We start from the raw sequence: 15,879 nt of genomic DNA, 5'->3' as shown, positions 1-15,879 counted from the left end.
TTACCTATCAACACACAGCCGAGTTTATCACGTTGCTACTGCCAAATCATATGAATATGATGGCAAGTTAAAGTTCAAAAGCCGATAAATAAAGTAGATGTGTAAGCAGACGTAAGACACATAAAAAATCAGGCATCTGGGTTTGTAACATTAACCGCATTAAAAATGTGCTTGAAACTTTATGCAGCAGTACTTATTTTATTCTATATTCTCCACAGATGTGTCAGAAACACTTCATGCTAGCAGATGAAACAAAAAAGTATTTTAGAGACAAAAGGAGTTTTGTACACTGCAGCTGGTAAACAATGAATATGGAAGAATATTAAGAAAATATAATTTTATTATAAAGCACCACTATTCATGTTTTACAGATAGAAATCCTGAAGCAGAAAGATACACAGTGCCTTATTTTCTACTGAAGTGATTATGCATGCATCAGTCTTCTGATAACATGGAAAGTGAAACTCTGCTGCTGCCCTAGTAAGTTCACCACCTGATTACCTGCTTCACATTTTCTTTCTCCTACCAGTTAGTACAACATAAATTAGATCTAAACGGAGAATGTGAACGTGAACAGATTCAAGCACCAGTCTATAACAAAAGGCAGAGATTTATTATGCACTATGAATCAATTTTATCTCTGTATAATAGTGAATTGTTATTTTATTACAAATATGTATCCTTAAGAGAATGGAAATAGCCTTTTACCAAGAAAGGTTCTTTCATGTACTTTAGATCCAAACTTGTGTGTCTCCTGGAAGGACAATTCAAGATCTGTGTTCTCCTTTAAAGCTAACTCCTTAGTCACTTAATTAAAAAGATGATTCAATTAGAGTAGAGGTCACGGTTTATTCAACAGGAGTCTGGTGTGTATACTTGGGCTTCCATAGTCTATCACACCTGCCATCCCTCTGCTTGAAGGTGTTTTGTCAGTTGCAGATTGGTTATCAGAGTTTCCATTTCACACACAAGTGAGCTGCTTTAGCAGTCTCCTATGAACTACTACTGGCAGAGCACCAAATGCTGGCTTATTGAAATGGTAAGTACCAATGGTTAGCTACCAGCCAGGAGTCTTCCAGTGGAACCAGCTACAATTTCATTCTAGTCTGGTATGGGTATCCTTATTTGCAAACTCTTCAGTTCTGTTTAGATTTTCTCAGGAGTCACTGAGTGTCACTCTGCTTAGCTGAACAATGCAATCCTACCAGTACACTGTGTTATGGCAAATATACCCCTTTTCGTGCCACACACTGAATTGGAGAAGCACCTATATGTCCTGTATATTGTTTTCATTTCAGTGTAAAGTAACACTTTCCAAGATCTGCTCCCATTCCAATGATCAGTCACTGCTGCTGACATGTTACCTATAAGCCATATGTGGGATGACTCTAAACAAGCAGTGACTACAGAGAAATCTTAAGGGTGTTATGTCTCTGGGTTGAGACCCCTGGTGGCCTAGTGGTTAGCATGCAGGACTCTCACTGTTGCGAGCCGGGTTCGATTCCTCGGTCTCCCGGGCAGATGGGGCCCGTTAGCCCTGTGAGGCCATCCATCTATGAGAAGGTCACTCTAAACAAACCTACGTCCTGAGGACCTCACTGCCATTGTCCAAGCTTGCTTGGCCCCGGCAGATGAACCTTAGGATTAAAGGGTGGGCTCAGTTCAGCGCAGGCTGTGTCTCACCTAAAAAATCCATTGTGCAGGCTGGAAAGGTAAAAGACCTTTCCCCAGATCTTCGTTCGCGAAGACTGGCCATTATTATTATTATTTATTATGTCTCTGGGTTAGGGAAGGAGAGACATGCTCTCCCAGAGCAATCATATTCAACTCCTTACAAAGGTCAAACCAGTCAGTACTAAGAATGCTGAGATATGCCCTTCCACACCTGGCACAAAAATGATTTAACCAAATTATCTCCCTTTTCATAGCTGCCCACAGCACACGCATCTGCATCTTAACAGTGTGGACATTGCAAGCATGAATGAATGTAAATATTAGAAATCCAGACATGTATATTCTTAACAATGTACAGAAAATCTCTGGTATAGAAAAGTATAGTATCTATGAGGACTGTGTCTTCAAGAAAAGCAGGAAATTTTTAGATGACTAAAAATCAAGTTTAAAAAATGGAAAAGAAAAATCATAAACACATACTTGCATTTCTTATATAATATTCATTTGAAACCAAAAATGCTTTTTTCTTCAAATGTAATTATTCAAGACATGTGATTCACATTAAACTATCTGACATACACTGCAAAATATATTATAACAAAGAGAGGAAGTCATAGTTTGTTTCACTATTAGCAAATAAAACACCTCTAGAATGGAGAAGAGGAATCGTATAAGCAGCATGTTATAAATGGACATTGCATCTTAGGACAGATGTGAACATGAATACCAAAAACAACTGGAACTTCTGGAGAACCGACAGAGATGGGAACAGAATGCAATTATCCACATTGGAATCTGTCCAGGACATCAGAGCTAATGATCCAGCAAAAAGTCCCACGGTATCCTTAACGGTAAATGATCAAGACCTAGTTTTCACAGCACACAAGAAGACAAGGCCAAAAGCAAAATGACATGAAATTTGTGAATCTTTTCATTTTTTAAGAAACTTTTTTTAATTGTTTAAGAACCCTGGTGTGGGAGACAAAATGCTACAAAAGGCCAGTGGAAAGTTTGCTAAATAAGGCATGGGGATTTAATTATGCAACTCTGATACTGATACAAGTAGCAAAATATCTACCCATAGTACAGCGCACAAACTCTTTTCTGCATACTGAATCTTGGTAAGTAAAAACAAAGATAATTTCTGAATTACTGTAACATATAGGGAGCCTGTAGGTAAGGAAGGAATCGTCTTAAAATAGGTAAGAGCTAGCAAAAGTAACAATGCACACAGATACCACTCCTACTTAATCTGAGTTTCAGGGTACGCAATGAATTTGAAGGAACTATGGAGATGAGAACAGAACTTTATAAAGGGCTTAATGCCTCCATATAATTTGTGGGGGTTTCATCTATTACATATTTCATCAGATAATTATTCAACAAGTGTATAAGACTTTATATGCTTCTGTTCTGTTTATATGTCTCACACACTAAAAATCAACTCCCTGTATAAAGTAATATTAAAAAGTAATAGTGTAGAGCAGACTGAGACAGCACAGTGACAATAATAATTTGCAAATATTCTAGACTTCCGGGGGGGGGGGGGAAGGAAAAATAAAGGAGTATCAATTAGAATTCTGTCATATTTCCGATTAGTGTTGAAACACTATCTTACATTACAAAGATTCTTCCTAAGAATTTTTTTGCTTCAGAATATTATAGCCTGTATTTTTAGTTCATGTGATTCCGTTCAAAGAAATCTTTTCCCCTATATACTTAGGCCTTTAATGAAAATGCATTTTTTTCTACAGATTCTACCACATACGAAAACAAAGGAAATCTTTATCAACACCATCCACAAATCATACAGCAAATGGAAAAAGTGTTATGAAATAGCAGCTTTTCAAGGATATAGAGACAGCAAAAAGCGTCACAGCTACTACAAGTTGTCACAGCAACACAAAACACTTTTGGACTATTTTAACTGCAAAACCATAGAGACCATCTATTCACTCTAAAAAGGAATCCAGGAAAACAACAAAAGTAAAAAATCAGCCAAAATATTTACCTAAGATTATGCATAGGCCATTTGTACTGTATTCTGTTAAGTATCAACTTCAGTTAATGTCTAGGAGTCCTGAACACTTTGTGCTGTGGAGTTAAGTAGATTACACAGAAATTGTTGTTAAAACTCCTGGAGTAAATACAGATGGAACACTCTCATCTGCCTCCTCCTAAACTAACTGGCTATGGACCTGTCATTGCTCTATCAGTTAGAGGATAATCACTCCATCCCTATCACAGGCCATATCAGGATTTCCTTTAGAATGAGAATTTTAGCAGAAATTCTAGTCATTCAACAGATTTTTGTACCATTTCTCTCCAGACAACTTATCACACTATTCCCCTTGTCTCCAGTCAACTCAAGGAAAGCTGAGATCATCTCCTGAAGGCTACTGTGAAACCTCAGTTTGTATGTAATGATCAGGTACACAAAAATCTTTGCCTACACTAGAGACAACTGCTATACAAGTGATCAATATTTAATTTTTAAAGGGAAACTCTTCCCTCCAGCTCCTCCTGGGCCACTCTGCAAGCAGACATTGGTACAGTAAAGATCTCTTTCCTTGGACCCCAGCAGTACCATGAAGCATAAAAGTCCACAAGTCTTCATCATTTTAACTTCATTTGAAGCGTTTGTTCTCCATAAACCCTTGTTAGGTGATTTGAGAATATCCACTGCAGAAATTCATAATGTTTGAAATAACTGAAATTTAACCCATTTTAATTCACTGCCTTAAGTTCTTTCACCCTTGCAGTTTGGAAGAAGGCAGCAGAATGTCAGGAGGTACCGAAGTAAAATGTAATACTCTGTATTGCAATTTTTATGTTTATGTAGGTTTTATTTCTAACTAACTATACCAATAGATCAAGCTGGTTTATAGCCAAAGCTTTGGAAAATACTAAAAACACATTGAGGTAATCAAAATATTCATATTACTCTACAGAAAATTCCTCTAAACAGATGCAAGAATGAACCAAGGATGTATTTCTCCCTTTCTAAGTCTTTAACCTTTAAGATGCCACAAAATCTGGAAAAAATGTTTTCTATATCAACTTTAGCTCTGCTGAGAGATTGTAATGAGCATCCTTTTCTACCCAAGCAGTTGAAACTTGTGAAACCACAAAAGTAATACCTGCAAAATTTAATCTTTTTTTCTCCATTGAAAAGTCACATAGAAGAAAGACATATCCATATCCCTTGTAAATTTTACATTTCTTTCCTTTTTCTGGAAATTCTTTTGAACCTTTATGCAATAGCACATAAGTATTAAAAAAGTAAAGCTCGATGTAAAAATATATGTATTTTTGTATATGTATGTAAAAATATTGACACTGTGTGTAGTAAGGTACACATGAGTTACATTAAAAATGAACAGGCAAGATGTGCACTGTAAAATGAGAAAAAAATATTAAAGCAAAAAATCAGGTAGAAGTTTTGCTTGAAGAAGGTACACATGTTTTTACCTTGATCTTAGAAAGAAACTGTTCTTCCCCACAGAGGTTTTAGCAAGTTTTGTCTTTGATTCTGTTATTCTACAGAGCAAACCTTCAGAAGGCAAGTTGCAAGAAAATCACATGGCCATTCTGTAAAGCAGACCTTGGAAGTAGTTCCTGAATATGGCTGGCAATTACTTACTTGACTGAAGATCGGCAACAGAGTAGAGTCTTTCAGAAAGGCATACTGATTGTCTGAGCTGTAGAGAAAACCAGATAATTAACATTTATATACCATACTTTATCTTGAAAACACTCTAAAAGATTGATTATTCCCTGTGATATACCCATAAGATAATTAGGTAAGGTTAACAGCATCAACATAAATGCAGTACTTTGCATAAACTATCCTAAAAAAATAATTTTTTTTGTTGTTATAACTTCTACTAATTTTATTTTTTTTTTTAGCACTTTGACAGCTGACCTTTAGTAATTTACTTTGGCCCTTCACAGTATAATTGAAAGCAATTTATGAGGTTTACAGTTTCAGATTTCATGTGACTGTAATTAATGCACAGTATTACTAGGTACATATTTGCCCTTTAAAAACCATCATGCATAAACTCTTCCCAACAATGTATGATGTGAAATCATATTTTATCACCTCAGACCACAACAAATGCACACATTTTTATCCAGGACAGAGAGCATCATGGAAGGCTTAGCAAAAAAATTAGCAAATCCCTTTTGATTTACAATCCCACACAGTCATAAGCTGCTTAACCTAACAGAAAATTTAGTCCACATAAAGTAATCAAACTGTGGGAATGTCAAACACCCAGGACTTCGAAGAGGCTTTAGGAAAAAAAAAAGTCATTGAGATTAAGAGAACCCAACATGGAAAGCATGGCCTTATGCCCTCTAAAGAAAGGGCTAACAGTGCTTCTGTCCTTACCATTCATTCAAATAAGGCTGAATGAGGTTCCCCACGAAGTTAATAGAAAAGCACCAATAACTCCAGTACTATTGAAGGAAAAACAAAGTCTCCCTATGCCTTCCTTACAGGTAGAAATAAGTTTGAAATGCTACCACATAGTCATAGGAAAAGAAAGTCAATAAACAGCTCCCTTGAGTTTAATTATGTCCATTTTGGTATCTCTTGATCCTTTCAGCATTTCTGCAAATTAGTCAGAAATCTTGTAACGCACAATGCAGTTCAATTTTGTTCAGCAGTCCCAGTCACTTCAGCCTTCTAGTTCTTAATCACATTAAAAATGCAGAGTGAGAAACTATTTATCTGAATCTGCTGCACTGAATTGATCTAAAAGAATGTCACTTACTAATTTAAAAACAATCCTTCCAGCAAGTCTGACAGAGTCTGGAGGAAAATTCGGCTTGATGCTCTTAAGACATCTGCATTCCTGCTTGTGGTCCAGCCAAGCTTCTTTCTATTAGGATTTTTTAAAAATGAAAAAAAAAAAAAGAAAAAAGTGCATGTTATTATACATAACATTGTATCCTATTTTATATATATACATATATATTTTATTTATATAGTTATTTACAGTTATATATCCACACAAACATGTTCAAAGCTGAAAGTCAGCTCCAAAGGACCATGAAGGGAACCTTCCTCAGGTACTGATGTACAGTGACCCTGGCAGCCTCCAACACAGCAACCTTGGATGCCAACTGCAGAAGACACAGCAGCACATATGCTTTAGTAGCATAGTCCAAGAATGCAGCTAAAACATGAGTGTCATGGAAACCAACAGCCTGGGTTAATCAAGTCCATCATGCCATCTCCTCCTCAAATCTAATTCACCATGTAACTGATACTATGGACACTGGAGCTACAGCAGTGCAGGTTCAGGACACAACATTATCACCATTAGGCTACCTCTGAATTTAAGAAAATCTAAGAAAAACATAAACAAAAAAATGCACAGTCAAGTTCCTAGGCCACTTCCTTGCCAATACAAACCTTACTTAGTCTGCTTCATACTGACATCTGACAACATTGTACCATATACAAACATTGTGTCTGACACCATTAGTACACAAAAGAAGCAACTGAAGATAGAATGAAAACTGCACAGAAATCTAGAAGAAACACCTCCATTTCAGCCCCATGTTCCTGCTACCACAAATAATTTTCTTTACCTTTATGCACCATGCTATAAATTGCATCATCAGCTTAGTTTGCATTGATATCACGATTCCAGCTAGCTGAAACTTTTATCAGATAAAAAAAGGGGGCTCTGACTCTCATTTTACTGTGGCAAGAAGCAGTAACAGTATGTAGCTGCATACTTCACAAGACGGGAGAGAACTAGAAAGGATACTAGCCAACATACACAACACTCTAGGTACATGTTCCCTCAGCAACTAAGACTGCAGAGACCTTTGGAGTATATTCATGTCACTAAATGCAGCTGCTTTAAATCAATGGTCAATTTTACGCACTTTCAATGCTGAAAAAATTTCCTCAAGGATCCCTGAGCTAATGAGGCATTAATGTCCAGGGCTGGAAGGACTTGTGATGATATTTTCACAGTTCAGACCAGGCGTAGTCACTGAACCCAAAACAGAAGATGGAACCAAAAATATTTTAGTTGCATATACTACCTGAACCTGCAATTTTTGTTTCATGGGACACTTTAATTAGGGTAGCACACAGAGACTAACATTTCCATAGCATAGAAGAGACAGGATGACAAGATAGAGGAAAGCTGCTATATATTGATATATGTCTTTTTTTTCCCTCATTCATTGTTTCCTCCAGATCAGTGTAGAAGAGCAACAAGAATGAGTCATCAGCTAAAGAAACATCATTGAAGAGACAATTTCTGATCATCCTTTTTCCTTGCCTTCCCTCTTTACATGCAGAAAATTCTGTTTATAATTTACAAAAACTCCATCTCATTAACATACTATATATTTACACATTTTATTTGCATATTCACAGTTTATGTTTGAAGCCACACAGCTGCATCAAATAGTTTTAAGAGCAAACTGAAAGAACGGGGCACAACGAAAATTTGCTACAATGACAAGAACTCAGAATAAACAAGGGCTTCTGAAGGTGCCATTTTCTCACAGATATGCAGTAAGGGGAAAAAAAATGAACTCAGAAAAACAGCTTTCATTAGGTAACTGCCATGGAGAAAATGATAAAATGTCTAATATAAAGAAATTACACGTTCAGCAATTAAAAAAAAGAAAAAAAAAAAGAGAAAATGGCAGACGTGCAAGGGCACATCACACCTGTGGATGCTGACATCCTAGTTATAAAGATTCCATAGGCAATCACACAATTTTCTTCTTAAGCTGCATATAAGTGGGAGAATTGTTTCAGGTAACTAGTTTTCAGCATGAGTATCATTTATTTCATTTCATTCCAGATTTTTTTTCCCCGTGTGGCTTACACATAATAAATAAATTAGACTTTTTATTTCTTTCAGATACATATGAGATTTGTGATTTCATTTCCTTTACCCATAACTCTACAAGAGGAAAAAATGACACCAAGAAGGCATTAATCCAAATACAGTTAGTGTCACATGCTGTCTGACAAATATAAGTTAAGTATTTAGTGCTGAACAGAATTATCCTTGTCTAGAAGAAACAAGGTCATGCTTGTAAATGTCTAGACATCATTCTGTGTAATATAATTACATTGGCATTTTTATCCCACTTAAACTAAAAATATTCTATGGAGTAAGCCTTTATCTGTCAAAATTTTTCCTCTACATAAATGTCGAACGGAATTTTAAACATGCTAGAAGTGACATCAAAATGATTAATAGCTTACCCACCCAATAAAGCCCTACTGAGATGAAATATGCTGCACCAAATAGCATCATATGCCATGTTTCTTTGAGATGCGTTCCCATGTGATAAGAACAGTTCAAACATGTGCCTTCCACAAAACAGCACTTCGGCCAAAACCAATGCCAAAAAGGAATTAGTGTGACTCCTCTGCAGAAGGAGGTGGAATGGGGACTTCCATTCACTTCCTCCCAACCCATCAGGGAGAGGGGGGAAAGCTCCAAATGCATTAAGCATAATGAAATTCAACAATATTTCTTCTCACTACCACTACAACAATGATACAAATTACAGAATATGAAACCATGAAGATTTGTGACCCTGGAGAGACTTAATTTAAGAGTCAGTCTCTAACAGTACTTATTGGATGGGCTTATGTTAGTCCCACAGTTCTTCGTGGGAGGCTTTTCTTAATTCTGCGTATTCTGGATTTCAGTCAAGGTTTTTATTTTCCAGATCCAGCATGAGTGTAAATACTGTAATGCAGAGGTATGGCCGCCTGGTATGACCCTTCTCCTCCGTGCCAGGGAAGGTCTTCCAATTTTGCATTAGATTTTTTTTGCCCTATTAGAAATGAACACCAACAGAAGAAGGCAAAGAAAGGCAAGTGATCAGTGCAGGGCAATACGCAGCCCTCCTCCTCCAGGCTTGACTACACTCAGCAACTCAGAAAAAATATCCCTCCTTTTTTTTCCTCCCAAAGCATTGTCTCTCATTCAAGCTCAATGCATCCCAAGCGCAAATCCTCAGGCTTTACCCAGGTGAAAAGGGTCAGCACCCACATGGCTTAGGAGATAGTGCAGCACAAGCTGTTTACTGGTGGCAGATTGAGACTGCCCACTGAACCAGCATCACACAAACTCTAATGCCTCACTGGACAACTCAGGCACAGGATCCCCTCCTGTTGGCTCAGGGCACAAGCAAAAAGACCATTCGCATATGCCTGCAACGTCTTGAATATTTTTAGCTAAGCTATTTTGCCAACGTGCATCCATTCTTTCACAGCCATATGCTACCCCAGTCTCCCAACAGTGCCTAAGCCTATGAAAGATCCTAAACTAATGTTTATGAAAAAAAGGTTTCCCTTGTCCTCTATGCAGGATGAAAAAAATTGACCGCTTCCTGTAGATTAATGTACTAATGAAAAGCAGCTAATTAAGAAGAGCTCATTAAGAAAAAATCAAAGGAGAATATTTTTCCACTGGAAGGTTTTGATTTGTTAAAAGGAAATGATCTGTAATTTACAAAGGATTGTTCATATTTTTACAGAATGTCTTTTTTTTATTGAGACATTTCACTTTTATTACATTATTTCAACAATGTTGGATAACGTTGTTGAAACCACATTCTGAATTCTGCCTGAAATGACCCTCCCATTTGTCAGGGATTATCATCGATTTCACTGGTCCCCAATCTAAGGGATGCATCATATTAATAAACATTGCCCAGGGAGATCACAGCATTATGAGGATTATGAAGAGCAGGAGACATAGTAACTCTGCATTTGAAGAGACACCCAACCGACATAACACCGCTAGAAGGCAGACAGCACCATGAAATTAGGCATCAACAAGTGGGAAAGGGGCTACAACACAGAAATGCCAAATAGAGGCAAAAGTCAATGAAGTCTGACTGCAAAAAAAAATTAAAAGCAAAAAGTCTACATATACTTGATCCTGAAATTAGAATTCAGTTGAAAAAGGTCACCCTAAAGGATCTCTTCTGTTAAGTTACAGTTCCTCCTTTCTAATATTTTTTAAAGTTAATTAAAGTGGTAGAAGTGAAATCAGCTTGCTTCAACTGGCCTAAAAAATAATGGTAATGTTTGAAACTCGGAAAAACTCACTTGTAATTTTCAATACTGACATTATGGAGATTTGTAAAAACTGGATATTCTGATTTCTATATTTTTTTCCAGTACTCCTAGCTCTGCATACATATCCCCTTAAAGGATAATTATTCTCACAGAAAGTCTCAAAAAGAGAAACATTTCAAAACTATTTCTTCTCCTTAAGGTTAGCCTGAAGAAGGTTTTTTGTACCACAGGACATTCTAAAACAAACGAAGATGCTTACAAGATATTTGCAGGTTAAAAAAATGGCTCTTTTTGGTACATCCTGACATAGAAATCCCCTGTTGCATTTACTTTCAAGTCTCCTTCACAAAGTCTATGTTCATCCTAAACCTAGTTCAGCTACTGAGATTAACCTTTTTTTTTTAAATAAGATTTTTACGTTGATTCTGATTTCATTTAATGTATTAACCACAAAACTAAAAAAAAATAGCAGATTTTAAGCCTAAGTGTTTTGATTTGCAGTATTCATTTAACACACATCAAAAAAAAAAATAATTCTGCAACTAAGTGTAAACTGCAAATCCAACTGCATAATTTGCATTTCAAAATTATCTGTATTTCTAAAATGAAAATAGTCCTGTTCTGCGAATATTCACTTTTTTAAACGTGCAAACTGCAGTTTCATTCAATACCCTGCTGTTTATTTGTTGACCAATCAGTTCAATTAGAAGTGCACATATTAATGAATTGCACTAAAGCTACAGAGGCTACGCAGGGCACAAAGCATTTGGTTTAGCTTTGCTAACACCTGCTATAAAACCAGAGCTGCACAATAGTTTAGCTACCTTATCAGAATAAATAGGAATTAGAGGACAGTTCTCAAGAGAAAGAGATCTGGCTGCTCTCAGTTTTATCTGGATCATCTATCCTGGGGCATCAATCCCAATAAATTCACTGTTTTGACTGAAAAATAACTTTTTTTTCTGTTATCTCAATTGCTACCTAACATCATAGGATATTATATAACATTATTTCAATATTTATTTATATTGACAGTTCAAGACATTATGTAATCGAAAATACACAGCATTTTAAGTGCAGATTACTTTTAACAGCAGCAGCCTGTCTCACTGAATGGCTTGTGATGTGGATGGTTTAAAGCTCACAAACCCCAGAGCTGGAAGTATAAAACAAAGATATCCAGGATGCCTTCAGGCTGTCCCTTATGAATCCTTGAAGCACATTCACATAGTTGTGTTCTCCAAGGAGGAAGCCCCATTTCCTACATTCATTGCCTCTAAACCTTGCAGATTTGCTTGTGCAGGTCAGTGCCAGCACAGTCTCATTTCACATTAGTGACCTGCCAACAGAAGCTTTACCAATGACTCTCCTGGAAGATATTTGGTTTAAACATACCTTGAAAATACTCTGGTCTTTTATATTCTTTACAGTCATGTTCTCCTTATGATGTCCCATAATAAATCTATCTGTGGCATTATTATTGATGCTACAGTAAGCACCTAATGTACATTGCACACACGTGCCGTATGATGAATCAAAATGACATATCTTTCTCCTTTCCCTCTCCATATGTTTTAATCCCCAAAAGAAGGGGTTTCTGACATGTTGAGAGTACTACAGATTATACTAAGGCAGAACTGTTTATAGAAGCACATGATACATGAAAAGATCAGCCCTGAGGAGAAAGACTTGGGGGCGTTGGTTGACAAGACGCTCAACATGACCCTGCAATGCGCAATTGCAGCCCAGAAAGCCAACTGTATCCTGGGCTGCATCAAAAGCAGTGTGACCAGAAGGCTGAGGGTGAGACCCCACCTGGAGTGCTGCATCCAGCTCTGGGGTCCCCAACATAAGAAGGTCAAACATCATACATTTCAACTTAATTTTTGTCTATTGCACTGATTTTAATCTTGTATTTGTAACTATAAAAATATTCAAATAAAACAAGGTGGCATGTTTACACACCCTGTCCAAAACTACAAATAACAAATGGCAGTGTGGAGGTATGACAACATGCAAACCGCATGCAGACCCTGTAAATAAAGTGTTCAAATGCCTGTTTTCTTAAACCCTACATAGTTGTTATTTTTCATCTTACCTGACAAGATTTACCACAGTATTTAGCAACCTTGCACTGAGAGCATCTGTGCAGATGTTCATTCCTGTTTAGGAAAAAAAATGAAAAAATGTCATAAATACAAATGGAGTTTTGTATTTATCCTTCCTACATAACTAGCAATTTTCAAATATTCCAATGCAAGAAATATACATGAAAAACAAAAATAGTCTAAAATGCACTGTTATGCAAGAAGAAATTGTGTATAATTGTGTTCAAAGGTATATTCACAATCCTTTACTCGTCACTCAACACCTCTGGGGCCATGTTGGAACAACAGTAAAGTTATAAAATGTGCTTTTGTCATACAGTTATAACTCTGAGGAGTTTGATTTTGTAGATAAAATTATAATTAGAGCTGTGCACTACAGTTAGCTAATCTGTTTACTATCTGAGTCTTATCTTAAGCAAGCAAATGTCACTATCTGTCTTAAACAAGACCTTGCTGTGAACCTGCAGTAGTGACATCAAATTTTATCTTTATAACAGAATCTGAAGTTGACACATCAGCAGAAATTTCTGTTCTGAGAAAATACTGCTGGTCAGTGGACAGTGAGAACAAAATAAAAATTCATGGGGGGAGGATAAAAATCCAGTGAAAACCAGAAGGAGAACTATCAGACCTGTACATCACAATTTAAAGGCTAAAAGCACCTTCTGACTGTAGTACTGTTTTCTCATGGTGTCTTAATTTACAGTTATATGAGTTAAGAAAATGTCACTGAAGTTCTGCAAATTTTTAGACAGCAAGTAACATTAAATTTGAAAGCACATCGAGAGCAAGTCTTGCACCTCAAAAATACAAGTTCAAGTAAAGATATTTACTTCCAATGAATAGAAATGAGACAGATTTTGGGGTTTCTCGCCCCTCTTATTTTCTTGTAAAAGATAGTGAACATGAGACATTATTCTGGTAACACTGTGAAGTGTTCACTTTGATACCTTAACATGCAAGGTTACTTACATGCATTATCATCATTCACTAGGCTGGAAAAACAGTAGATGGGGTTTTGTCACTGTTAAAACTGAAGGCAGAAGATTCACATTATAGACACAACAACTATCTGGAGTTCATAGACAACACAACCCTTACTATTTCCCCTCACAATTCCTCATGGCCACCCCTCGACCTTGGTGAAGCACAGTATCTCACTACGTGCCTCTATTATCTTATGAGAAGCACATGGCTGAACGCAGCTCAGTTACACTGTCACCATGAGCTACTCCTCAATATCTCCTTCTCCATTCTACAAGGCAAGGAGAGAAGTGTTAGTCATGCCACTGTCCCCCTCTAAAGGCAATTTTAGTAATGCAATCTTTTAATTGCTGTAGTGCTTTACATTTAGCTGCCTCAAATCTTACTATATGGATTAATTCAGCTTTCCAATTTAATTAGGAGATAACTAAGTATCTAGCACAGCCCATTTCAAACTGAAGGAACAAGTTTAAACAATCAGATGAAGGACATTTCTCTGCAAGATCCCTGGTACATCGGTACCAGGTGTGCTCTTTTCACTTGCACTCCCAAGTGATGCAACTAAAAGAAGGTGTAATTCACTGTCTCTGCTGTCATCAACAGAAAACTCCACTGCTGTTGTCAGCAATTTGGAGGCTGAATACCATATACTCAGATTCCCCACTCAACTGCTTTAAAACATGACCTTTATTTCTTCTTTTACTTACACTGCTCAGTTGTTCCCAAATTTTAATTTTATGGGTGACATCAAAAAGGTATAACACTATCCAAAGGCCACATCCAAAACAGACAGTATATGCCCACAATGCCCAAATATGCCCAAACTTCAGTCTAGAACTTCTGGACAAACAATGTAGCCCACTTACTTCAGCTGCGACACCAAAACTATCAAAAGTAGAGGCAGAACACCAGAAATACCACAGAGCATCCTCTAGCACAAACTAACCTCTCCTTTTCCTTAAGTCCCACAAGTGGGAAAGGTATTTAAATGATATATCAAATTTTTGCTACGTTTGAATTATTAAAAATAAGAGTTTATGCGTGATCTTAGAACTCTTACAAGCATTTGGGGAGTTTAGATAGCTGCATTGGTCAAAGATTGAGAATAGCACTATGAACAGGTCCTTACAATCAAGCAACAATCTTTTGTACTGCATAAAAATCCTTATTGTGTTGCACAAGGTTTTGTAGGCATTCATACTAACTACCAGGAGAACAGTAATTTACAAATATTTCAGATGAAAGTACACGTTTTGCTACCGCATTCTTTACCTTCCTATCTGCAAGGCCAGCCCTGGAGACTGAAAAAACTAGCAACTGCCATAAACAGAATCTAAAATCTTGTATATGCTCAATAGGTTTTTGACTTTAAGGTGCAATGCCTAAGGATGACTCAGAGTTAGAAACAAGTGTGAAATCTTCATTTTGTCAGCTGGGGGGAACTGCTTCATTTTCAAGGTTGAGCAATGACACAACTTTAACTACCTTATGACAGAGGAGTGTATATTTCTCAATTTAGATTAGAAGCTCATATCAGAGTAATTTGGGGAAAAAATACACTTCAGTAAAATAATTACTGTAAACAAAGAAAAACAACCAAACTAAACAAAACAAACAAACAAGGAAGCAAAACAAAAAAAAGAGGGGGGAAATTCAGCCAAAGAGAAATGCTGTTTCATTGATTTGGATATCAGAAGCAGTTCAGGTATGAATAAATGCTTGTAAACTATGCAGAGAAATTCTTTCACACTGAGACAAGTTCTAAAACATCTTTCAATCTTTCAATACTAAGAAGTACTTCGTATCAAGGACATAAAAGAATCATTTATAAAAAATCCACATCTTCTTTCTAGATATTTCACATTTAACATGATACATAAAAATTTTTCTGAACCTAGACCTTTCAAATTGACTTTCAAAACTGAAAGATGACATTACAAGAATTTTAAATTGTTTAGCTATCGCTTTTTTACCTTCAGAGTCTGCCAGTGAACCATTCACAACATTGCAGGCAACGTTACCAAT

General features: G+C 36.6%; 1 protein-coding gene across 2 annotated transcripts in view; it reads right to left on the bottom strand.

The window, feature by feature from the left end:
* Positions 1–15,879, bottom strand: part of SMYD3 (SET and MYND domain containing 3) — a 402,948-nt gene that overhangs the window by 344,344 nt on the left and 42,725 nt on the right. For both annotated transcript variants that reach the window (XM_027683730.1, XM_027683739.1), the window contains exons 2-4: positions 12,861–12,924; positions 6,456–6,563; positions 5,318–5,375 (exon numbers count right to left, since the gene is read on the bottom strand). In XM_027683730.1, the coding sequence (XP_027539531.1) occupies positions 5,318–5,375; positions 6,456–6,563; positions 12,861–12,924 (230 nt within the window). The remainder of the gene's footprint in view (positions 1–5,317; positions 5,376–6,455; positions 6,564–12,860; positions 12,925–15,879) is intronic.

This window comes from Neopelma chrysocephalum, unplaced genomic scaffold (genome assembly GCF_003984885.1).
Source record: "Neopelma chrysocephalum unplaced genomic scaffold, ASM398488v2 Primary Assembly neopelma1_23, whole genome shotgun sequence".
NCBI lineage: Eukaryota > Metazoa > Chordata > Aves > Passeriformes > Pipridae > Neopelma > Neopelma chrysocephalum.
The sequence above is the reverse complement of the archived record's forward strand: the minus strand, read 5'-3'. Positions and strand labels throughout refer to the sequence as shown.